This window comes from Emydura macquarii, unplaced genomic scaffold (genome assembly GCF_026122565.2).
Source record: "Emydura macquarii macquarii isolate MOO-44397 ecotype Brisbane River unplaced genomic scaffold, CSIRO-AGI_Emac_v2 contig_1253, whole genome shotgun sequence".
Classification (NCBI taxonomy): Eukaryota; Metazoa; Chordata; order Testudines; family Chelidae; genus Emydura; species Emydura macquarii.
This window is the reverse complement of record NW_027131390.1, coordinates 18,575,865-18,602,783: the sequence shown is the minus strand read 5'-3', so window position 1 is coordinate 18,602,783 and position 26,919 is coordinate 18,575,865. Positions and strand designations below refer to the sequence as shown.

At 44.2% G+C, this 26,919-nt stretch overlaps 1 protein-coding gene across 1 annotated transcript in view; it reads right to left on the bottom strand.

Moving 5' to 3' along the window:
- Positions 1-19,599: 19,599 nt before the first annotated feature.
- Positions 19,600-26,919, bottom strand: part of NEXMIF (neurite extension and migration factor) — a 51,406-nt gene continuing 44,086 nt past the window's right edge. The window contains 3 exon segments of the mRNA XM_067549719.1: positions 19,600-20,559; positions 20,561-20,660; positions 21,272-25,562. Coding sequence (XP_067405820.1) covers positions 20,506-20,559; positions 20,561-20,660; positions 21,272-25,562 — 4,445 coding nt within the window. The 3' untranslated portion in view covers positions 19,600-20,505.

Here is a 26,919-nt window from a genome sequence, read left to right as displayed (position 1 = left end):
AGCCGGCTCCAATCCGACCACTTCGTTGCGGTATCCAGCGCACCGCCGGTGCAGGGAGCACCATCAGCGCCAACCCGACTCGGCACCGCGGAGACGGACGCACTCAGATCCCCCGCACCATCAGAGTAGGCGGGGTGGAACACCGATCCGCACCAAGGTCTGATCGCAGAGACCCGCTGCCAGAGCCAGCGTCTCCAGCCAGGAAGCCTCCCCTGACTTAAGGAGTGGGGGAGCCCCTCAGCACCTACCGGCTTCGGTGGCCGAAGGGCAGAAGAGCCTTGTTGGCCTTGCATACGCCGTCACCGCCCATATCTCCACGAGAGAGAAGGGGCTGGCATTAAGGGGAAGCCCGCGTTGGGACTCCCTGAATGGCTCAGGAGATCCCCGGTACGGGGTGGAAGATCTCCTGCAGACCGGTTTCCTAGGGTAGAGCAGGAACACTCCCCTAGAAGTTATCTTGCACCAAGGCAAAGCCTGGATGCTGGAGACAGCCTCGGCACCGAGATCTCGTCCCCTGTACTGAGGCTGCACCAACTCAGATGCCGGAGACGGACTCGGCACCGAGGAATTCGCCCTGCACCAAGGCAAGCCCAGATGCCGGAGTCAGCCTCGGCACCGAGGTTTCACCCCCGTACCGAGGCTGCGCCAAACTCGGTGGCTGGAGACAGACTCGGCACTGAGGAGTTCACCCTGCACTGAGGCTGGGCAGAGCTGGTCACTGGAGCTTGACTCAGCGCCGAGACGCATGCAGAGTGCAAAAAGTCCTGGGTGCAGGGATGATGCTCAGGTCACCCCAGCTCTCCGGAGCGTTGTCCATACACCTGCTTCGGCCGCGACACCCATGACGAACCTGGTGGTTGAGGTGGTCGTCGCCGAGGGGTCGCTCTCTGGAGCAATGGTACCGCACAGTAAGAGGCTTTGGGCAGCCCAGCAGTGGTCTGTCAATAGTGCCTCAGTGTCCCTTTGGGGATGCAGTACCTAGGGGAGCATCCATCAAACGAAGGTGCCAGAACCCCAGGCAGATGGCCTCAAAGGCAATGGTCACCCCAATGGCTGTATGGGGGCTTAAGGGGTTTCCCGAGAGGGGACAGGCCCACGGTCCATCAACCCCTCAGGGATGCAGTCAGTGCCTCAAGTACAAGAAAAAGGCCACCATGCGGCCTTGGACGACAACTCAGCCCCATGGGCAGCGACTTCTGTGCGGACTGCTGGTTGGCGGGAAGAGGGGCTATGGCCTGCAGCTCCCCCCCTCCCCGCCAGATGAAGCACGTTCTCAAGCCCTGGTTGTTTCTAGGGCACACTGGAAACTGCTCAGGAGGTGGCCTCCACCTGGAGGCTGGAGGTGAAGAGTAAAAGGGGCGTCAGACAACCTCTAATATGCTATCGAGGGGCTCCACAGAGCCCTGGCCTACAGAGGGGCGCCCAACATAGTGAGGGTCTCGTGGCAAAACACCCTCCTCTGTAGCCTGATGCCTAAATGAGCCAAGAAAAGTATTACGCCCAGCCAAGGGGTCTGAATACTGTTCACCACCCCGCCCCGGGTCCCTGGTGGTGGTTGCCGCCAGCCACAGGGATAGGCGGGGCAGACGGACTCTACTCCAGACAGCAAGGGCAATTGCAAGCCAGACTTGTTTGGGAAAACTTTATTCAATAGCACTACCGGCAAGTGGAAGGTGAGCCCCTCAGGGGACTCAGGGAGTCGCTTTGCTGAGGCTCTGCCCGGCAGCAGACGCTGAGGCTGTAGGCCATTGCAGAGCAGGGTACCGCGGGTGCTAGAGCAGCGCTCCTGCCACCCTCAGTGGCTGCCTATTTGGTGAGCAGAGCCATTCCCTCCGCCATTGGCATGCCTGGAGGTTAGTAGCTGCAATCCCAGGCTATCCCAAAAAGGTCCATCAGCCCATCAGGGGCTCTTCCATGAACAGGTCAACCTTCTCTTCGTTCACATAAAGGCGGAGCTTCATGGTCTCAGGGACTCCTAGATCATGCTCCGTTCCCTGGGCCGCTACATGCCACAGACCTTCAGGTGTCAGGCAGGGCAGCAGCAGTGGAGGTGCCAGTCACGGCTGTCTTGTGGCCTACGGGCAAGGGGACAGAGTCAGGGGGTCTGTGAGCTACCATCCGCCCTGACTGGCTCCTTAGGCCCTCAGTAAAGGTCCTCTCGGCTATGGGGCAATCGGAAAAGGCCCCTTCTGCTGGTGTATGCAAGGACAGCACCATAGTCTATACCCTCCTTCAGGCTTGGGTGAGCCAGAAGGCCTTTGGACCACTGGGCCCCTAAGATAGATCGGCGAGCTAGGGCCCCCGGTCATCTCCTCCCCTGGCCCCTCGACGCCCCCTTCCTCCCTCTCAGTGGCAATTCCACATCTAAGAGGTTGAGGCCACCTCAACCAGGAGCAGCGGGACAGGTCCCGCAGGTGATGCTGGGGAAAGTCCTACTCAAGATACTTCCTCGTTCCCCTCCCCCCAAAACAGGGGGAGTTGAGGACTGTGACAGGCCTATGTCATCTCACAAATACTGATCAAGGGGCTCAAGTCTTGCATGGTCCCCCCAGCTCCAGTAGTGGAAACAGGAGCCTGGTATGCCACCCTGGATGTTAGGGGCACACATCCTCAAAGGTCCTTCCAATTCATAGGGGTGACTCCCTATAACGCTTTTCAGCTTACCCCATGGTCTGTTACTTGGCTGACGGTGTTTACTGAAGGCCTGGCAGGGGTAGGTGCGCGCTTGATGGTGCTTGGTCCGCCCAGACAAGTCCAGGTCCCAAGCCCGAAGCCAGTTGAGCCGGTCAGGTGTCTCTTGCGACTGGCAGGGGCCTGCTGGTAAATGCACAAAGCCCACGTTAACTCAGGCACAGCCTATGGAATGCATCGGCGTGACCGGTTCCTTCCCGGACCAGACCTTCTTGCCCCAGCCTGGCAGTGGGACAGACTTCCTCAGATGGGCCACATACACAAATCCCCTACGACAACAGCCAAAGGTTGCCGACAGCGGATAGGGCACAGGTTGGCCTGCACCTATGGGGTGAGGATAGCTAGCCTGACGCTTAGGCCGCTGCAGTCATGGCCCCAGGATACAGTCCGAGCAGGCAGCTCATACACCGAGGGGCTACGATCCCCTCTTCTCTCCTCCCCCGCCCCAAAAAATAAACAACAACAACCCGACAGCAGCAAGCCCTAGCCTCCCGAGTCTGGTGAATGACTCCTCGGGATGGGTGAAAGGGCGTTCCGTTCAAGGAACAGGCTCCTTCAGTTACGCTGATAATGGCCACCTCGGGCAGAGAGTATAGTGCCGTATCAGTGCTCACCTCAGCTTACAAGGCGTCTGCCAAGGAAGGACAGGCGTCGGCACACCGGTGAGAAGACGTGTGAAACGCTCGCAGGGCTTGCTGAAGGTCCCCCCGCTTTATCGAAAGCAGGGAGGTGCAGGTGCTGTCAGTCAGTGCAGTGACCACGTACTACACCGACAGGCGGCGGGACCCCATTCATCAGCCTTATGAAGGGAACCTATCGGTCCTTGGGACCTGGCAGTGATCACCTCCCAGGGGTGAGGAACGGCGAGGCGGACCGCATCAAGGGGTCGCTTTTCCTCACCACAAGGGGTTGCTACGACTACTAAGGGCGTCTACAACCATCTGGAGGGGAGTTTCCCCAAAGGGAATCAGTCTGCAGCACGAGGAGTCCACGGCGCTGCTCCCTCCAGTGGTGGAGCAGCTGAAGGAGCTGCAACAGAGTAAGCAGGGCTTCCAATAATCACACCACCTGGAGAGAGAGCCCCTGCTGGCATGGCAGTTGGAGCAGCAGAAGGAATTTATCATGGAGCAAGCGCAGTTGCTTCAGAAACTGGTGAGTGCCAGTCTGGGGAACAGCAAGCACACACAGGGGGTCAGCCTGTGTAAAATGAGACCGGCCGATGACCCTGATGCATTTCCAGTTACATTTGAAAGGGTAGCAGTGGAATCCGTCTGGGACAGAGGAATGTTAGCACCCTATTTGGCAGGGAAGGCTCAAGTGGCCTACATGGCCCTGAGTGACAAACCGGCCAATGACTGATATGGTGAAGGTGGCCATATTAGACTGTCTACAGAGAAGTACAGCAGAAGTTTCGGGCCACTAGGTGGGTGGGAGTTGTATGGGCCAAGGAATTCACCCAAAAACTAAGGGATTTGGCTACCTGCTGGTTAAATCCAGATATGCAGAGTATGAGTGAAATTATGGACTCCATAATTCTGGAGTAATTTCTACAGGCCTCCCTGAGAACCCCCAAGATCTGGGTTAGGCAGCATCAGCCCACAACACTGGAGGTGGTGGTCAAACTCACAGAGGAGTTTGAGGAAGCAGATTTCCCCTGAAAGTGAGTGTGTTTATTTACCAGACCAGAGCCGAGAAAGAAGGTTGAAGAACTGGCAGGTAAAGCCTGCAGAGAAGAAAAGGAAGGAGACCAAAGGAACTTGTTCAGGGAGCTGGGAAATTGCCTCCTATCAATATGGGAGAATGAGATATATAAAAAGAGACTGCCCCAAATGGACTGTGGGCTGGCTGAATTTTGTGATTGGACAGGGACCTTGGGGGAACGGTGAAGAAAAATGCCAACAGTCTCTGTGAGGGTGGGGAGGAGATGGGAGAGGGGCCTATTGGACACTGCATCAGGGTGTTTGCTGGCTAGGAAAGATGCGGTAAAGCCACACTGGATCTTGCGAGGGGAAAGGCTGAGTCTGGAGTGTGTCCACTGGGAGAGAAAACTGTGCCCAATGGCCAAGAGGCCCCTGGAAGTCCAGAGGAAGTTCCAATGGAAATGGATTGGGATAGTGGAGAGGTTGCCCCACTCAGTTGTGTTAGAGATGGACTGGAAGGAGCCCTTCCCCTTTAGGAAGAAAGCAGGCATCCAGGATTCACAATGGAAGGGAACTGAGCTGCCAGAGAAGATAGAGAAAGGTCTCTAAGTGGGAGAGCTGGAAAACCCTAGACAACAGGATAGAAGCCCGGGGGTGGGGGGAGAAGAGGGAAATGAAGATTCCCGAGGTGAAAATGGGGAAAAGAACGTATCAGCTGAGCAAGCACTAGGAGAAAAAGGAAGCCTGAAAGTATCAGCGGGGGTGGGCTGTCCCCGGGATATTCAATATGAGGGCCTTGAAAGGAGGAATCCTGAGATATGTTGGTTGGAGTAGGAGAATGAGAGGCTGTAGAGAAAAAAAAGATGAAGGCATAAAACATACCCTGCCCCAAAATAAAGAGAGGACGGGGGGAAGAGAAGGAGCGAAACTCAGAGACAGAGGCTAGGAGAGTGTGGCAAAAGGAGTCTTCTGAGTCAATACACCTTTCCCACGCCACACCTCCTTCAGTTTAACTTCCTGTTTCTGGTCAGCTTCACTCTCACTTTTTGGCTCACTTGGAATTTTCTCACCAAAAAGGATGTGTTGCCATAGATTTTGTAATAAAAAATCACAAACCCATTTACATTTATATTCTACACCACTAAACTTACATCTTGGGCCTAAATTACTTGAGTGTCTCTTAAACAACATTTCATCTGTCTTTTCCCAGGGTGGGTATTTTGCATAACAATATCCTAACATACCTAAAGTCAGAAAAAAAGAGTTTATTGAAAATTAGTTGATAACATTTAACGAATGTGATGTTATACTTCAGTTGCTTTCGCTCATTGATCCGTAACTTGTGTTTGGAGAATTCAAATCAAAGAGCTTTTAACATCTATTTTTAGATGACACGGCTTTGCTGTTATTGGTGTCTTTTCACAGGATACCCATTTAACCTACCTTATTAGGACTGAAAATAACCTGCAACTTTTAGCTAAAGAAAATAAAGGTTGAGGGTTTTTTCCATCTTCTCACAATGTAAGTAAGATCTTTAAACATGCCGATCAAACTCTGGCTGACCATTGCATAGACACACACCAAAAAGGAGAACAAGCCTACCTGTGTCTCACTCCAAAATCCTCAGAAAGACAACACTGTAGGTCTAGTTCAACATGAGCTCCTCTAGGGAGGGGTAGGGCCTAACATGTCAGGGGACATAGTCTGCTCTAAAAAAAGGAATAATCTGCATTGAGGGGCTTTTGTGAGTGAGAACAGGGGCCCATGTTAGCCCTATCTTAGCAGAATCAATGAGGGTCTGCTTTTGGGGCCATATTGTGCATTTCTGGAATGTGATTGCTTTGAAATGTGATTACTCAGTTTCAGAAAAGTGTTCTCAGAACTGTGATTCTGTGGGCAAACCGAGGTGGTTTCATACTGAGTGATAAATTAATAAATAACTCCACCGCACTTCGGGCCAGGCCAATAGGGATCTGACTATGCTGCCGCTGGGAGCAGCTGCTTGAGCCCCACAAGCTATCGCACTAAAAAATAGCAGCATAGATGTTGCTGCACCGGCAGAGGGTTGGGTTAACCACCCAAGCTCGGAATCAGTGGGTCCTGTCGTGTGGGTCCAAGCTCAGCTGGCTAGCATGAGCCTCTCCCAGGGCAGCAACATCGACGCTGTTATTTTTAACATGCTAGCTCAAATCCTGCTAGCATCAGCCTGTCCACCTGGGCTGGGAGGCTCACTACCAGCTGCAGTGTAGACATATCCCAGAGTCAACTTTAATGGACTTCAAATCAGGCCCTTGGACCGGTAGCAAACAGAAAATCTGGACTGGAGAAAACCTGAATGGAGGACTTGAATAGAATGGAGAAAATCGGAAACCGGAGGACCACTGGAAGAGGAGGATTTCCCATTGGATTGTTGACCCAGCCATTTAAAGTGTGCTGCTCCTGGGAGTAATTGTGCTAACAAATCTCTAGCTCTAGTTATAATAAAACAAGGCAAATGGCCAGGCTAAAAATACAGAGTCATAATTAGTGGATCAGAAATATAACTGTGAAAAGACGTTTTGGCTAAGTAATGTAGAACGATCTGAAGCAGATCACAGAGACATTTTAAAGCAAGATTAAAACAATTTGTTAGCTAGTTTTATCCCACCGATATCTGATTTTCATTTTGCCAGTTTGAATACTGGGAAATGGGACAACACCAAGGAGATCCTTAATCTTTTTACATGGGCTTTGAATAGTGAGTGACCCAAGGTTCAATCTTAAATCGGTACTTGCTAAGCAGCTCCTTAATTCTGTCGGAATTGGTTAACCGGAATAGATCCAATAGCTTGGAACAACAACAATTTCCTTAGATAACTGGTGTAATTGTTATTAAATCGGTGTCTGTGATGGAGTCAATAATTCTTTGCTTGATGCTGTATATTTGGTCATAAACACTTACGTGATTCATTTTAACAAGTATGATTATCATTACTAATTCTAAATAATTAGCACAACAGAAGTTTACAATAACTTGACCAGTAGCTAAACTACTTAAAGTTCCAGGAGGCAGTGTTGTCTAGTAGTTACAGCAGACAGTACCAAGTGTCAGGACTTTTATGTACTATTTACAGCTGTGCCAGTGACTTGCTCTCCCTCTTCTACTGCAGCAGATATAAGCATCTTGTTCTCAGTTGAAAGCCCTTCACAACTCCACCCTTTCTGACTAATCTACTGTTGTATTTTATCTCATTGCCCTTTTGCACCCTCCAGTCTGACAAAAATACCATCCTTGATCACCTATTTTTCTACTTCTCCAGCAACTGCCTTTGTGCTATCTTCTGTCCTGTCTCTTACACATGGCACACCTTACCCAAACTAGTTCATAAAGCTGCTACTCTGACCTCCAAATCCCTCCTCAGGATCCACTGCTACCATGACGCTTATGATACAGGCCAGCTGATAATAGCTAGTGAGGTGATCAATAGGGATTATTGCCATCAGTACTTTTTTTGTTTGCTTATTCATGTCCTAAAGCTAAAAGAAAACAAAAAAATCAAACTTTGAATGGATTTAAACCAGCTAATTGTGCACATAACTAACCCGTGTAACCTTGGTGTTCTTATCACTTGTCACCCTCATCCTTTCCCCCCAGAGCTTGCATTTGTTCATTACACCTGGTTGTTGTATTGTGCCTTAAATTAGACTGCAACGAGCATGCAAGTACTGTACAGCCCTGAGCACAAGGGGTCCCAGTTTTTATTGGGGCTTCTGGATGCTATCGTAATACAAAGAATAACCACTAATAGGACAGTAGGGACCATTACACCCAGAAATAAGGGCTTGCAGACCTGGCCCATAGTTTCAAAGCCTTGGCCAAGTAACTGGCAACTGAAGATTAAACGTTTAATCACCAGGGGTGTCTATAGTCTTTAAATAGTCCCAGCCCTGATACCAGGCCATACCCCCCAGGGCTTCCTCCCTGGAGGCAATGGTTTCACTCTAGTTGAGCCCTTCTGGCCACAGTCTCCAGCTGGGCCACTATGTAGTTCCGATCCCACTTCTGGGGGTTTATTCCTGTGCAACTGTAGGGCACTTCCCCAGTGACCTATGTGGGGGGACCCAGGCCCACCCACTTCAGATCCCAGCCCAGGGACCCCAAGAATAGCAGCCATGTGCCTCCGTGTCCCTTTAACAAAACTGCTTTCAGTTCCCTGGGCCACTTTCTCACAGTCCCAGACTTCACCAAATCATCACCCTTACCTCAGGGCTCTTTTATGTTCAGCCCCAGCAGCCAGCTCTTCCCCAGTCCCTGCCTGCAGTGAGCTGTCCATAGTGCTGTGGGCAGTATGTCCAGTGAGCTGTCCATAGTGCATAGTGAACACAGTTTCCTTTATCCAGCCAGGAGCACCATGTACACTCCAGCAAGCAACTAACTCTCTCTGTCTGGCTCTGCAGCTCCTTTTTATATGGCTCTTCTGGGCCCTGGATTGGCTTCTCCTTGCAGCCTCTCTGATTGGCTAGCCCTTTGCAGTGGCTACTTCCTGCACAGTCTCACTAGGCCGCTCCAAGGACTCAGCTCCACTGCTCCTTTCCTGGAACGAGTGTGGCTGGACCCTGAGGCCTAGTCCACCCCCTCAAAGATTGCCTAATAGAAAACTAGACATTCAGAATAAGTAACTCTGCTAGAGTGCTAAGCCCTGGTCCCAACAAAGTCAAAAGCAAAGCTCCAATGAAACCAACTTTTGGGACAAAATAGCTTCCTTTTTTTGTCAAATTTAAAAATGAGGGAAATCACCAGGCAACTGTGATGTTTTATTGGGGTTTTGTTGTTTTTTTCTTGTTTGTTTAAACTCGTTTTTTAAAAACCTGGATAAAATAATGCAATGGCAATTTTGTTGCTGGGGTCTGAAAGACCAAACCTGTGCACCTCAAATTAAAGCAATTTGGGTATCTCCAATGGGTGTTCTACTCCATCAAGGATAAGATCACTACAGAGGAGAAGGAGGTTTCCATGTCTTCATGAAATACCAAAGCGGTGAGAAGCTGCAGAACTTCATGAACCATGCTAAGGAAATGGCCTCTTTACAAGATCACTGTGTTCAGATGAGGAGGGTTTGGGATTCAGGTAGGGACTCCCCAGATAAGAACTTTACATTCAAGGACAGTATTGGCATTAGCATCTTTTACCCTAAAATAGTGGGCCAAATTCTGATGCATGTCCAAAGTAACACTCTTGAAGTCAGGGTTTACACCCACAAAACTGAGGGACCCGCCAGAATGCAGAGGAGAGGAAATTGCACCAATTGAAACCCAGTAAGTTCCCTTCTCATTCTTCTGTTGGTTGTGTGTGAGTTTTTCTAATCGCAGTCTGCCGGAAGAAGCCACTGAGTTCCATTCCCTTCATCTACAGATCTCAGGGATCCACAGGGTCATGGTGTAGATACTTTTGCTTCCACTTCGCTACCTAGCCTTGCTGGCCCCCACAGGAACTAAGCTTCCGGCTGTTCTCTTGACCATGGCTGCCTAAAGCAGAATGCTGCAGCTCAGAGGGCAAAGCCATACAAGATAACAGCCCAGGGGTGAGTTACATAGGGTTTTGTTGTAGAGCTGGAAGGGGATGAAAATGAAGGAAAGCCCAGCCAGCTTCCCTACTCCATCCTTGCCCAGATCCAACCTTCTTTCTCCAGTTCATTGGAGGCTAACACCATGGAGTGCTGGGAGGAACATGCTACTGGGGGCACATTCCTAAAGGACTCCTCCATGTACCCAGAAAAATCAAGAGATCATTGGTATCAGTCATCTCCCATGCAATGTGCAAAACCCAGAGAGCTAACCATAGCGTCTTGTCAACGGACCACTTGTTTTCTCGTCTCCTTGTCCCGTCTTGTCTGTCATCTACTATCTGTTTTTAGAAGGTTGGCTCTTTGAGGCAGGGCAGATGTCTTTCATTTACTCTCTGAAGCCACTGGCACACTGCCAGGTGCTAACTAAGCAATACAGAAATTAAATACTATTAACAAACATCATCACGTGCTTCTGTAGGAAACAGTGAGGAGCCATATAAGTAGAAGGAAGAATTGTCTTCAGGAGAAATCTCTATGGATGTAGATAAGGCAGTGACCTTGTGTGAGCACAGGATGGTATTTCATATGTAGGGGAAGCATGATGATAAGGAGCCTACATGGGTATGATGGACCATCAAGAGCATGCAGGGCAGCCTTTTATACTACTGCTGTGCTGAGCAATGGGTTGTACTTTGGATACTGAGAACGGAGTGAGAACATTCATAATTATTCTCTAGGATGCATACTGATTGGAGGCAAGTATGGCATGGGAGTCTTATGAGGGCAGAGTCCAAGATCTCATAGCAGAAATGATTCTAAAGGCATAGCTGGCTTTTAGTGAAGCAGCAATACTCACATTGTTTGGTTGCATAACTGCAGAAGGAACAAATTGGTGTTGCCATAGAAGAGGCCAGCGACGACTCGCACGTTCTTCAGTCCTCTGTGGGCATGAGGCTTCCATCCTCCCCTTCCTTCACAAATGGAAACAATTATCTGTTGACAATGGCTATTTGTTCTGCCTTCGCACATCTGTTGAACACTCTGAACAAAAGGTGAGGTAAAATGGATACAGATGGCCATACACAGGTTATATTTACCTTCAGGAAAGAGGGCAGGGTAGTAGTGTGTGTTAACACACTAGCCTTTCACTTCTGTTGCCATAACTTCAAATTTGGATGCAGTCACATATGAAATTAGGCTAATGGGTTCTAGATGTTCTACCAGTCTGTGATTTGGCACACTTCACAAATCCTTCAAACAATGCATTACAGGGAAAAGTTCTCCTGGCAGCCTAGAACTCCTTAGCCAGCAATCGAAGGGTTAATAAGCAACAGAAAGGCCAGCTACCGCAATCGCAGTGTGCTGCTGGAATAAAGCACAAAGTTTATATTTCCAGAGAGGACGCCGCTGAAAGCTGGGGAAATGAAAATCAAGCTCACATTTCTTAGTTTGAAGGGTGCTAGAAGCTGGGTAATTGGCATAGCTGAAAGCTCCTCAGTGCCTCTGCAAGCCAGTTCATACACTAGATGTGACAGTGGTTGAATGACAGTAGCAAACTGGAAGTAGGATATTCCCAGGAAAGAGAGTCAGAAATTAGTGTCTTTGCACAGCTTCAGCTTCAGTCACCCTGTGCTCACATTCACTCAGAACTCTTGTGTATTTTAGAAGATGCTGAGATGTGCCACATTTACATAAACGGCAAGGTTTAGGGTCTGGTTTAAGGGTCCAATTCTGCAAGGTGCTGACGGCTCTAATGAATTCAATGGGAGTTAAAAGTGAAGGCCCACGGCCTGAGTAAGCAACTTTCATACTCGGGATTAGAGCAAATAGTAGAAGAAAATGTCTGAATAATCATTTGACTTCTAAAGTGAATTTTGATTTAACCATGTTTATGACCCTTTTTGTTTATTTGCTGCAGCCATTTGAGCAGATTCATGCTGCATTGGTTAGCTACATAAACCATCCAATTGGGAAATACAAACAATACCACATGATATAGGTAATTAACCAACACAGCTTGAATTGCGAATATTCAGATCTTGCAAATGATCTGCAGATGAAGAATTATTCTCTGAGGGTGAAATTCCTCAGTGGGATTCAGGGACTTCACAAGATCTCGGTGCCCCTTAAGCCCTATATTGGAGCTGCACAGGGCTCTGCTGATACCACAGCCGTACAGGGGTGCCTATCCATATCCTCTGCACAGGACCAGATTAAGGCATAAGCATCATAGGACACGCCTACAGCCTCAGCTCTTGGAGTAATGGGATGTCAGAATCTCAGTTTTCATTTATTAAAAAAAAAAAAAAAAAAAAAGCCAAGTTTCTAGCCTTCATGGCTGCAGAGAAAAACTCCAAAACATGACCTGAGAGTAACTGATGCAGCAATAGGTGCCTGAGTCTGCAGACAGCCTGAAATAATAGCTCTAAAGAGAGAACTGCCCCCTTCATCTCAAAGGGGTATTAATTCCAAGACCCACTCCTTTCAGGAGCCCTGACCACCCCACCCCAGCAGAGAACTGAGAGTGTGGTAGAAGGGTGCAGTGGGCTAGACACACTCACACAGGCACATGCATCCCACCTGCTTGACTATATTATATACCATATGGCTTCCCTGCTTTAGAGGTGGAGGGAAAGGGAGCGCTGTGCCACTGACCATGCCTCTTGGGGAGGGAATGGTCCATGTGGCGGGCAGGTGATAGAGCAAGATGGAGCACATAATATGTGGGGGCACTGGCAATGCTGCTGGAGTGAACCATGCTATGCCTGGAACCCTGGATTATGCAGCCCTGCGGAAAGCATCAGTGTACTGACCCTGCACAGTGTGCTTTAGAAGGTCAAAACACTGGGGAGGGCCATGGGAGAGGCCACAGATGTGCCATTATGTGGCTCTAGTCCCCTCCCAAACAGGCATGAAGGGGCTGAACCTTCTATCCCAGGCCATAGGCTGGAATGACAAGCAGAGGGGGGAGAGAAGGACTGCACAGCAGCCCCACATCCTAAATGGTGGGGACTCAGTTCTGTAATACGATTCCCACAGTGCAGGTGCATTCAGCCACCTCTTGGATTCAGTCCTCCTCTGCACTGAGTTCCCAGTGGACACTTCTCTTGAAATAATGGCTATTCCTTGCTCATAACATACTTTTCCAATCCAAGCAAAGCTCTTACAACTCACGCTTCACAAGAGATCAACATTCCTAGCTGCCAGGTGGGATTTTAGAGGCCCCCTGGAAATTCTTGAAAACCCGCAGTCTCCGGCACAAGCTCAGAACAATTTTTTAAGAGGCAACACTCTGCCCCAAAGTCCTTCACAACCTGTGGCAGTGCAGGGACTTTGTATGCAAAAGCGATAGTTATTAAGAGTGTAGCAATTAGCTCTCTTAGAGCTCAGACATTCATCCTCCACCCACAACAAAGCACAGCACAGGATGAACACGTATCAGAGAAACTTAGTGTTACTGCTGAATGTCCCACCCATGTCCCTCTTGTTGCTCAAGCATCCTGGTGGAAAGATCTAATTTGCCAACACATTTTTCAGAATTATTTCAATCAAAATTAAATCTTTATAAAAGAAATTAAAAGCAGTTTGTACAAGTTGGTCTGTATTCTGTCACATCAGTTATTCCCCATCATCTTTTCACACGGTACGACGGGATCTTCAACTTTTACCTCCACCCCCTTTAGATGGGCAGAGGATACTGTGTGTAACATTCCTACAGCACCTCTAACACTTCCTTAGTACGGCACTGCAGCTCGTAGGGGGCACGAACCTCCAATCTTCTGACTTACAAGTAAAGGTGCTCCCGACTGAGCCACACCAGACTCAACATTTAGGTCCTCATCCAGCAAAGCACTTAGGCAGCATGTTCATTTAACTTCGGTATGTTCACGAAACTTAAGGACGTGCTTATGTTTAAGTAAATTAGTCCCAATGAGCCTACGCACATCTTTAAAGTTAATCACATGCTCAATTGCTTTGCTGGAACAGCTGCTAGGGAAGGAAGAGGGAAGTAGAGGGAGAGTCCATCCCAGCACCCCCACAATCCTACTGGCTGCCTTCGCTCCCTGAGCATCGGGGTAGCATGGCTAGGAACACTGAACATCTCAGATTGGGAAGTGCACCCCTGTACAGCAGACAGCACCTGGAATGCTGAGCACATACTAACCCTTTGCTGCCCCAACTCCCCTGCAAGTCTTATGCCCATCGGCACTCACAGACACAACGCCTTGCGGGTACTGCACCTCTAAAGCTTGTCCAAAGAAAAGCGGGGGATTTTGATCTCGAAAATGTATCCCCCTTTTTAGATCAACTACCAACCTTTTCTAATTTTCAAATTTTGATGAACTTGTAAATTTAAAAGGAACTGGAAAACAAAATTCAGAATGTTTATCAATTTTTTCAATGCAGCTCGTTCCCACCCTTCCAGCACAGTTCACTGCTAGGAGCCTTATGGTCCACAGTCTTTAACATGAGCCCAGTTAAACTGACCATCCAAAGGTTATAATCAGGAGCATGCAAAAGAGACTCCATTAGTCATTTCTTTCTAATAATAATGATTTTTTTTTTTACAATTTCTAATATTCAATAAATGAGATTTAATATCTTTTTTCATACATCTTAAAATGAGATTTTTAATTTTTTTATTTATTCCATAAACAATATAACAAAACTCAGCAAGTTAACAATATGACGTTTTCACCATACAGAGTCAGTCACAAATATTTAAAACCTTTGCAACAAGAACAACAAAACCAAAAATATTACAAGAATAATTTACAAGAGGATCTATAAAACAGCGAAGCGCTCACAAATTTTCCAGTTTCCTTTACACAATATCACTACACTCTTTCACAACATTTCTTTTTATTACAAAATTCCCAACAAAAGTTTAATTTTTTTCTTTGTATTTTGGTTTTTAAAACCAGAAACTTTTAAGTATACATCCTTTTATTAACACCCGGAGGTGCAAAAAAAAGGAAACCTCACACATACAAACACTTCACAGCACTTTTCTAAGAAAAATATACACTTACAAAATATTTTACAAATTGGCACACTTAAAAATATACAAGATTTTGTAGGCGTCTTAGAGTGATCCTTAAGAATTATACTTCAATTGACTCTACAGAATATTTATAAAGCTTATTCTAAAAGAAAAAAGGCAAATAATTTCCAAACATGTTAAAATTGTAGTGTAAAATGTTAAACAGAAATGGATATGTTACATTCATAAAAAGGGCCATTTACTATTTCTTAAATGCTGAAGGGGGGATAATAGTTATTTTTAGCACCATAAAACAGTAGCAACTTATTAAAGAGGTGCCTCTAGTTCTATGGAAGTTAACTTAAGGAGCAGTACATTCAAATCTCTGTAGGCAGCAGTCAAAATGTCTACAGCCAGTGCTGCAGGCAGTGAAACAGAGCATCTCCTTAGATTTCTACCCTGCTTCCCACTGGGAGTAAAAGACAAAAGGAGTTTAACTGGTATCTTTCTTTTTTTTTATTTTATTTAAAAAAAAAAATCTTCCCTTTGTGCTTTTGCAATGTACACTTTTTCTATCTATTGAAGGGTAGCAGTGAAAACAAATTTTATTTCTTGTTTCCTTTTGCAGGAAAGTCTTCAAAGGCTCAGTAAACATGTCTAGCAACCCAACCATTCTGTGAGATTGAGGGCACTCTCCTTTTTATAGATCCAGATTCTCTTAGATGGCTGTTACTCCATTGTCATTAGTGTCACTTGTTTACCTGAGAAACAGATTTTAAAAGCCTTGCTTCTACCACAGACCTTGTACTTTATTTATTTGTTATTTATTTTTTGCATTATTTTACACACTGAAAAGATATGGAGGAACATTCTCAAATAAGATGTCAATGGCTTGAGCTGTACAACTTCCACTAGACTTTCTGGGAGCTGCACAGGAAAAGTCCAGTGCACCATGTTGAGAAAGTACAGCCCAGGGGCCTGATCCTGCAACAACTGAAGTCTATGGACCTGATTCTCATCTCATTTACACCGACTTCAATGGAGTTTCTGACTTACCCCACTATACGGCTTTGATCCCCACTGTACGGCTTTAAGCCCATGACGAGTCCCATGGGACCAGTCATGTTTGATCATGCATTTAAAGTTAAGCACGTGCTTAAGTGTGTCACTAGACTGGGGCCTAAGTGAAAGACAACTCTAATCCAATAGGGGCCAATATTGAAACTGCTAAAAATATCTTTATTTGGTAAATGGTAGATTGAGCTATAATACCAGAAAACAGCAGCAAACTTGACATTTTAAACAAAAAATGTACGCCTATGGCAACTGTTTCACAAAGCATCATCCAACTGAACCCAACAATGTTTTCCCTCTCTGTTCAGGCCCTGATTCAGCAAGATATAAAAGCACATGCCAAAGTTTAAACACAGGAGTAGCCTTATAGGCTATAATGGGACATGATTAAGTACATTGCTGAATCGGCGCTCTAATTCATGATCCTGGTTCCTTATTCAAGAAACGCCTACGCTAAAAAGAGGGGAGAAACAAGGGGGGATATATAATGAAAGTTAGTTCCTTTTATGCTTTATAATTACTCAAGTTCTCCATTATTCATCTTTTTGTCTTTACAAAACCTCTATATGCAAGTACCTCTAACAAAACTAGGGATATTGGTGGGGGGGGGGTGTAATTTAAAATCAGGTTGTCATGGGCATTTATTTTGAAAGGAAATATTCCTTAGTGTGTTTACAAAAAGAAAATGGAGAATTTCCCGATAAATGCAGGAGGCACCAGGCCTGCTAGAACCAGGATTAGCAAATGCAGCATTCTTTTCAGCACAGGGATTTTGTTCTCTAATTCTTGGGACTGGCAGGAGAGCAAATGAAATTGGGCCATGTTAAACTGACCCAGTTTATTTTGATCTAAGCCAGGCTAATAATGGGGCCTTTTAAAGTGGTTAGTTTGTCCCTTTCTGTATTCTAATTTATCTGATGATTAGAACTCACCAAAACTGAAATCTGTCAGAGTTGCAGTACAGTACATCGTAAGAGAATAAGGATACTATACAATTTATAGAGCATCCTTCATACAAAGGATCACAAAATGCATTTATAGTAAGAGTGAAACAAGATGCACTGAAAACAGAGACTTAAAAAGCAAGCTGTAAAAAGGAATGGCTTAGTGGCTTGTAGTGAACATCCCACATAGATGAGCCAACACAAATAAAATAGTGGAACTGCGGAGGATCCTGAGGAGGCAGACCAAAAGGATGCAGAGTGGAAATGAGAGTAGATATAAAGAGAGGGAAGGGTGGAGTGAATTCTTGGAGATTCCTTGAGGAATTAGAAGGGAAATTTTTAAATGGCAGTAGTATGTGTAGTAACAGGATTCTGGAGAGAGGACTCTAGTTGCAGTATCTTGGACCTTGCAGAACTTTTGAGAGTAGGAGTATGAAAGAGGGATCATAAGTGGTGAAGGCAGGAATGTTGAACTTTTTGACAAGAAACAAGATAAAGACAGATTATGAATATGTTCTCGAGGTAGCTATAGGCAGGCGCACAGAAAAGGTATACAAGGGTAGAAGACAAAAGTTTGGTTCAGGGAGAATTCCAAGATTTCTGGCTTTGGAAGCCAAGTTAAGGGGTAAGTTAGCGGAGGGACAGTGGAGTCACATGTGGAGCAGGGTCAAAGTTTCATCCCCCCGGACTTTTGTTTTTCAGGCGTTAAGTGGTAAGGAATGATGGCACAGTCAAAGAATGACAGAGTCAAGGAGGACAGAAAGATGGGAGACAGAAAGCTGAGAGAGTGTCAAGGGAGATGGAATCTGCAATTAATGTACTGAAATGTATGGTAATTGGGTATTAATGGATTTTGCAAGATATAATAAAATAATTGATATGTTTTATGTACTATCTTCATGTTCTATTGCACATTTCTCAAATGCAATAAATATTGCTGGTTTTTCAGTACAATGTACCTTATGATAAGTCACAAAGTTGTATGTTTAACATGATGCAGACCATTAGAAATGTGCTTCAAATAGCAAGACTGAGTCAAAGGGCAGGGAACTGCTATTTCCTAGAACTGGACCTGACCTGGTTCCATAGGAGCAGCAGCCTAAACATCCCAAATAGCACTGATTGCAGCTTCCCACCCTCCGCCTCCCATGTGCTGAATGGGAAACAGCTCTAGAGAATCCGGTATTTTAGCAACCCTTATTTTAAAGAGCATTTAACCTCTGATTACTACATAAATACAAGACACAATAGTGACTCTGTAATTACATATGCCAGGACTGTCTCTTTGGGATCCAAATATGGATAGGGCCCTTTGTAGGTGAATGTCCCCCTGCCTGTGCAGGAGAGAAACTGCCTCTTTCCACTAGAGCCCCATGGATATGGAGAAGGGCAGGGGACTCCATTCTCTGCCACATCCAAGGGATTAATACTGTTTAACACAGCTCTGAGTTCCCTTCAAGGTTGCTACTAGGTAGCCACAAGGGGAGACAAGCAATGGAAACATGACTTCAGCACAGCCTGCATCCAAAGGTGAGGGGTCTAGCAGTGCTGTCCCTGTAGATAGCTGTTGCTTTAGCAGTTCTGGGGTCTGTGCTGGATTTTCTATGGGATGCTGCACTCTGACCCACAAATCAACAGTTACTATGAAATCACAGAGCTACCAATTACCATAATCTGATCCAGAGGCACTCACTCCAGGCAGAACTGTCATGTTATCTTTCAGGACAAATCAACTAATATGATGCTTTCAGAGTAACTACCAAGCAGACTAGTTAAGCAAAACAGAGTGTTATTAAAGAATAGTTCCAGAGGGGTAGCCGTGTTAATCTGTATACAGCAAAAACAACAAGAGTTCTCTGGCACTTTAAAGACTAACAAATTTAAAAGAGAGCTGAAGTCTCTCGAAAGCTTATGCCTGCAAATATTACATTTGTTAGTCTTTAAAGTGACACAGAACTCTCGTTTTTGTTATTAAAGAGATGAGGCTAAACTAACACCCCAATATCTGAACAACTCCAAATGCTAAGGAAGTTTGGATCCAGGTCAGAAGTTTGCAGCTCAGTCCTATCTCTAATTTTGACTACTACTCAGGTAGAGAATTATCTAGGTTTGCTATTTTAATATAAAAATGTATAACCATCTCTAACTCTGCCATTAATATTACAGAAAAAAATGATTATATGAAAAATACTTCCATGTACTGCAAACACAAAGTCTATCCCCTATATATTTTGAAATGCCACCTTTATACGCATGAATATGTTGAGGAAGTGATCTCCTATTAGATTGCTACTAAGGCCCCTCTCTTTGTACCCATAATTTTCTATTGCATAAGTATGTGACCTAAACTTACTTCCCTCTGCTCCCATTAGCTCCCCAGTTAGCAGGTCTCTTGCATATCAAGGTTTCATAATAAATCAGCAGCAAAATGCACAGGCTCTCAGTTGCACAAGGAAAATAAGTAAATGTTTTTGTTTTTCTTGAGGGTGAGGGCATGGTAGGGCTATAAATAAGGCCTTCTGAAAATATTTTTAGCATTAAATATTCATCACTGTCTTAATAAAGTCCAGTTGTTATGATCTGGCCTAGATTTGGTGAGATCATAAATATTTCCATTTTCTTTTTTATTATGTAATGAGTCAAAGAAAAAATTAATTGTTGCATTGAAAATTGTTTTCATTTTAAAATTTCAAACAATATTGGCATTGCAAGGTTAAACACTTAGAAAACACCAAAGCTATGATATGAGAGCACTTCTGACAGGATCAGCATAAAAACGTTTAAGAAACTTCTCAAATAAAAGTAAATCGCAATAAATGTATGAAATGTATTAGTTCTAATTTTATAACTATTTTAGAATTTATCCCAGGTTATTATAAAATATATAAAACTGAGATACAAAGTATCAGCAATATAACTTTGCACTTTAAATGATCTTCAGCTACAGGTTTTGCTTTAAGAAAACAGACACTTGAAAAGCAGCTGTTCTGTAGTCTCTAAATGCAGACTCTTGAGTTTCTGTCAAACTTACCTTGAGTGATTTTCTGAATTCCTCCAACATTTCAACTTTCTCCTATAATGAAACTTAAAATTTCATTATTACGGTTTTTTTTTTGCTCGTGTTTCTAAAGAGAGGACATTAAAATTTCCCAGCTTGAGTTTTAAAGTTGCGTGTGTGTGTGAGTGTGTGTGAAAGAGAGAGAGTAAGCTTTAAACCACAGGGCAAATCCATGAAATGAGGTAAGTAAATTTGGCACACTTTTAGTTATGTCCATAAAACTTTTGGTAAGTTCTATAAGTGAACAACATCATTTTCATTGTGAGTTACAGGTGCTTTCAAAGGGGGGTGGTTAATACATAATCACTGGAATGTTTATAGTAAATCAAAAGGCATAGTTCCAGAAAACACTCACAACCCAATGTTGATAGAGAAGTAAAAATATGTACAGTACAGTCACTTGTTCATAGTTTGGCACAATTTTTGTTGTTGTTGTGGGTAATAGTGCATAAACTACTGTACAACAGTATGACTTTTAAAACAGTCTTTCACAGAGAATACCAGATTAGGTTCGCTTTCAAATAACAAATTCCCACAATTTCAAACTCTTCATTTCAGCACTTACATTTCAACATACCACAAGGCATATTTTGAAAGAAACAAACAAAAACCAAAAAAAAACCCCAAACATCAAACGTCTTTCTAGAAAAAGGAGTCTCTTCTTCAAACACAGGGAAAACCAAAAATGTTGTTTCTGCTTTAAGAAGAATGTAGTCTGATTCCCTGCAGAAAAATCAAACATTTTATGCCATCTTAGTTAGCTTGTGTGGAGTCACCACAATAGGATCATATGCTCTAAACTCTGATACAGTAGATGAAGCTTTATGATACAGGTTATGATATAAACAGCAGAGGGGGCTAGAAAGCACTCAGAACTGCCACATGAAGCTCAATTATGAATGAGTTTTCATTTTCAAACTAAAGAGCCTTGAGTTAGATATCTTGGCTTTTGGATGCATAACCTCTTTTTTGTGTTTTGTTTTATACAAAATGTTCAAAAAAAAAGTCTTTCCTTTTCAAAATCATTAAAAAGAGCATGTAAATAATTGTTTTGTTTTTTTTCCCCCAATAAATAAGTAATTAAAAACTGAAGAAGCCAAACAGCAGAAAAGAGTAGCCTTGTTAGTTTTTTAACCCCAGCCAAGCCAGAAAATTGGTCATTCTTTTAGGTAGCTTGCAAGTAATAAGTATTTCATGCACTTAAAAAAACTGTAAAAGGGGAATGTCTCTTTCATGCAACTCTTGCTTTCAGGAAGGAAAAAATGAGGAACAGCGGGCTTAGCAGGTAGTAGGAAAGTTAAGGGTGCATTCCAGCCAGTTTGGTGCAGCATTACCTCAGTTTTTCAAAAGAAGCTGTCACAGATGGGTCCTTATGGGTCTGTTCACGGTCTGTTCGCTTTACTTTACAGTTCTCATCCCTCAGAGATTTAGAACTTGATTTATGACGATACAGCTTTTTATGGGTAGGTCCATTATTGCCTAAAGTGCTCAGGTTACTATAGCTTTTATCAAAAAAGGGAGAGTGAATGTCTGTATTGTACCCAGTTGAACAGTTGGGGCGACTGGGATCACAGGTTGTGGCTTTGCCATTATTTTTGCTTGAGCCCTTGTTACTTGACTTGTGATTCTTCGCAGTTCCTGGAGAATTACCATTTCCCTTTTTCTTGGACTCTTGTGAAGTCCCTGCCAAAATTTTAAGAGTTTTCAATTTCAGGCTGTTAGATTCAGGCGACCGGAATATATCTGGGACGCTATTATGGCCGACAGGCCCCCACAACGGTTCAATTGAGGCCATCATAAATCTCTGAACATCTGCCATTCCAGATGCAATGTTAGATAAAATATTGGAAGGTTCCTCAAATTCCCTTTGATCATCATCAAGGAGGTTGTTACTGTTTCCTATACTAGTTTCGGACCAGCCTGTACTATTGTCTTTTCTCAGTGACCATTCACCAGATAGTCCATTATGCTTCCCTATCTTTACAGAGGTTGGGCTGCAGTGCTGAATGCATTCAGCGAGTGTCTTTGTTGTTGAGGCTGTATTATTTAACTGATTGACTGCCCTACTGCCAACTGCTTGAGCCTTTTCACCATTGACTCCAGCTGCATTTTTCCCTTTCCTAGTTGACTTGGGAGTCTGCCTGGAATTCTTACTTTGTGGTTTATCAGTTCCTTTGTTAGTTTTAGGAGATTTTTTCCTAGTGTTTTTCGGGGGAGAGCTTTGGTTTGTACCTACATTCTTGCTGGATGAACTTTTCCTCTTAGATTTTGACACTTTGCTGTTAGTGCTAATTTGACCAGATGGCTCATTAAATGTTGACAAGCATGGACTCTTTTCAAGGAGGCTAACGGAATCTTCATCATTGAACATATGGAACTGAAACTGATGATTATTTAAAGTAAACCCATTATCTGCCTGTTCTTGGGTCTGGAGAACCCCACAGTTCCACTTGGCCTTATCAGTATTGTTTAGCACAGTCTGAGTGCTCTCCTGAAAACCTTTCAGATTGCCTAGTGATTTGGTGTCTGACACGGTTATCTGAGGGGAAAGGTTGGGGGTGTCTGGAGGAGACATCTCTGAAAGTGATGACTGACGGAACTTATCAGGTGTGAAGTTGGAGATGTCTAAAAGGTCCGTAGACTCTTTCAAAGGGGTTATTTCATCTATGTTTTGTTGGATCACTAGCTTGGGACTGCAGTGGGCCAAGAAATCATCATTAATATCATCTTCGCCGTCCTTTTCACAAGACTTTAAACTTAAAGAACTGTAATTGCTCGAACTAACTGACAATGAGCCCACTGAATCAAAACTAATGAGTCTGCCATCATCTGTACTTAGAGTACCTCGTTGGAAATGAAAGCGCCCCTCTCCATTATTAAAATGACATGACTGATAAGAATCATCAGACTGCACTTGTTGGTTATCCGACATACATTTTTTTTGGTATAGCAATTTGCTGCTATTCAGATTGACTTGACAGTATCCAGAGGCTGGGAGGCTGTCTGCTCCTGCTGAACCACCAAACTCACTTGATAAGGCAGAAGCCTCCCTCATGTCACTTGCAAATTCCTGATGGTTGCTGCTGGCAGCCTTGTTTGCTGGCCACATGCTATTGAAGTTGCTCTGCTCCATTTCTAAGTGGCCAGGTGACTGCTGCAGTTCAGATTCAGAAGGTGGGGACAGCACGCAACTCTGGGCTGTCTGCAGAGCAGAGAACTGCTTTTCTGCTTGAACAATGCTAGGAAGTGAATGCTGCTGTTCAGAAGGATGCTGGGCGAAGTATGAGAGACCAGTGTTACTTGACAAGTCAGAGGAATCTAGCAATGTCTGCAGATACCCGCCGGGGATCAAGGGTACATTGGTGGTGATATTAGCAGATGGTAGAGGCTTGTCTGGAGAGCAGGTGGCTGGCAGGAAAGTAGAATTTTTAGCAACCTTATCCTCATGGCACTCAGAAATCTGTGAGCTGTCTGCAGCACAAGGAATATTTTCATCCTGCAAACTAGCTGCTGTGTCCTGATTTTCCAAAGCAGCAGAGACTTCTCCCGTATTGGTGGCAGCTTTGATTTTCTTGCATTTCAACCTGGCTTCACTTTTGAATTTGATTCGGCGTAGCACTTTCCTCTCTGTCCCCTTGAATTCCCTTTCCTGTGATTTGTACTTCACTGAGGCAATGCCTGTGATGTCATTTAAATGTAATCCGTTTGCACAGCTGGGGGTAGCTATGGCTAATGCCTGCATCCCTTTCAGGCCTGCATCCTCTTTACTGCTGCAAGGCTGCTTCTGATCAGAGGAGCAGGAGCCCAGTTTGTTCACTGATTGCTCAATGGCTTTAATTCTTTGAATTCTGTGCCTGTTTGCTAGTTTGCATTTTCGCTTTCTCGGGTGAGGGAGGAATGAGGCATCCGAGCCATTAAGATAGAAATTCTGTTTGTGATAGAGAGATGATCTCAGATAATCTATCCGGCTCTGCTGCCTCTCTTGCCAGAAGCGCTTGAGTGGGGCCAGTTTTTCATACTTGCTGAGCAGTTCCTCACTTAGGGTAACAGTTGTCTCATTGGCATCGACTTTACTGAGCTTCACCAGCATATGCTTCTCCCCTTTAAATCTGTTAATGATGATGTACTTGATAATAACCGGGGGCTCCTTGCGAGAGACTTTTCGCCTTTTCTTTGGGCACCATTCGTCATCATCTTCCTCTTTAGGTCCGTCCGGGACCCACTCTTTCTTATCCAGAATCTTCTCATTCTCGATGGAATCCACATCGTACAAATAATCATCACTGTATCGCACTTTCCTCTTGGCCCGCAGCCCGTAATTCTGCTGAATGAAGGCATTGGAATGTTCCCTGGACAGGTACCTGCTACAGTCCTTGATATCTCGCAGCACATCGTCCGAGGACTCCGTGCAGGTACTGTCATCACTGAATTCCCCAGAGTCCTCTGTGGAATTCACAGAGTCCAAGAAGTGGCTCCTTTTAGAGCCTATGTACTGCACCACCTCTGTACTGTTGCAAGTTTTATTTAAGGCAGCTTTCTCCTCTTCCTCCTCCTCGTCGTCCTCGCCATCCTCCTCTTCCTCCCCCCAAATGATGCTCTCTTCGGATTTGAATTGGGAAGGGTCAGCACCGCCACCAGCCCCCCTCTTCAGGGTGCTCCTGCTGTCCCTTTTAGGGCAGTTGCCAAACACGCTGGGAAAGAAGTTGAACTGGGCATCCTCTTGCAGGGTGCTGGTCTTCTCCCTCACATTGTCTTGGAAAGATTCATATCTAATCTTTAAGGAGCAGACGTCACTTCCTAAGGTTGAATCATCATCAAACATATAATTATCCACATCCTCCTCGGAAAACAGGTTTACAGAAAGCTCATTTTTGGAGCAAAGGTCAAGCAGCTCAATTTTACTTTCACTAATGAAAGATTCAAAATAGCCCCATTCCTGGTTGGGATTTGTTAGTAAAGGTTCCTCACCATTGCATTTGTCTAATAGTAATCCCTCGTAATAATTTTTCTGAGTGGGGTCCTCTGAATCACTGTCAGATTTCTCTGCATCTCTTTTGTCTGCTGCCCTCGATTTATGCATAGGGAAGCTTAAAAGCTGGTCTGAAAGCAGTTGATCCCCATATCTCATGGTTTCTCCTGTGCTCATGCAGTGAATCCCTATATCAGAGACTGAACAGGTATCATAATCCCTATTTATATCACCCACTTTTAAGCTTATTCCCGGCTCTGCATCAATGCCGTCCTTTGATTCAATAAAGCAGCCTAGACAGGTCCGGCTTGGCTGCATCAAGCAGTCACCAGTCAGAGCTGACATGCCTCCAGGCTCCATAATTGTGAACGGAGCCTTCTCACAATCGCCTGGCAGAGACCAGGAGCTCATGCCCTTTGTAACACAAGATGTAAGAGAAATAGCGTGTGCGGACGAGTCATCTGAAGTGTGCTCAGGTACATCAGTGAGTCTCAGAGGAGAAGGAGGGCTCAACAAACAGGGCTTCTTTGAAGTCAGAGGAGGCAGCACTCGGTGGCACACTTGATTTTCCTTCTGAGCTATTGTCAAGGCTGAAAATGTAACCGCAGCATCTGCAGCAGTGCAAGGCTTCTCATCACTGTCTGGGTCATGTGATTCTGGAGGAATGGAAAGAAAAAGGGAGGGAGGGAAAAGGAGAAAGACAGTTTAAGAACCTTGGAATTCTCATCTGACTCTTTTTCCCCTCCTCTTGCTATATTTTGGGAAATGACTTCTGCAAACCAATTCTTTGAAAAACAGCAGTCGCTTTCCTACAGGACTGCAATGTTTAATTTGTGTAACTAATTAATTTTGTGATGTACCAAAAATGCACCCCCTGTAGCCTCCTGGCACGTGAACAGTGTTATATTTAAAGTACCATTGATACTTGTTTATTTAAAAAAAAATACATGTTGCTAAGTGGATACCGTTATGTCAAATCTGGGTAAAATGTAGGTTATAAACAACCAAAGACTAAGAGAAATGTTCCTATTCACATTTTAAAAAAATTAATTCCAATGGAAACAGATACTTAAACATATATTCTCTTGCAGATGTGGATTGTAAACATATCTGCATAATGTTAGTGCTCAAGAGTTAGAAAGTTACACTGATTTAAAATTGGCATTGTTAAAGCCGAGAGAAATGCAAACAGTAAAACAAATGGCATAAAGAGTTAAAGGTAAATTAGATTTTTAAAATTCTTTCAATTTTTGTAATCAATAAAATGCTTTTATAGTGACATAGGTTAGGAATTATTTGTAAATAAGATTTTTAACCTGACAGTGTCCCTTCAAAGAAAAAAAAAGTTATAAATATATTTTAATTCAACTGGTGGATGAGTAGCTGGTGTGACCTTTGACATCTAGAGAGAATTTAATATATTTATTTATTCTGCATCCAAGAAACATGCACTGATATCTGAGTAAGAAGAAAAATGATATATATTATTGTAGTTATACATATATTATAGAATATAAATATATATAAATACAATTTAAAAAATATATATAAATAAAATAAAAAATATATATATATATATATATAAATAAATGGTCTCTTCTATTAATGTGGAGACAGATTCTGATATCCTTGTTGAGTCTGATACTCCTGTTGAGTCATCTTCAGTTAGGTCTACTGAAATCAAATGGACTACTCAAGGCATAAGGGTCTACTCAATACTAATGAGAGTGGCAGAATCTGACCCGTACTGAAGCACCAAATACAAAAAGGCATAAAAGACAAAGCATCTATAAAAAAAATGTATGAGTCTAGCGGAAATAGTTCAAAGTGCCAGGAAAAGGACACTTCAAAAGGACTAATGCATACAGAAATATTTGGTATCCATGCAATCTACTATAGTCACCTTTATCAAGAGTATTTATTTTAAACTGAAACGGATGAAAAAAAACTAATTTAATGTATTTATGTCAACTTACACTGGCTGAGGATCTAGCCCCTAATATGTGTTTATGT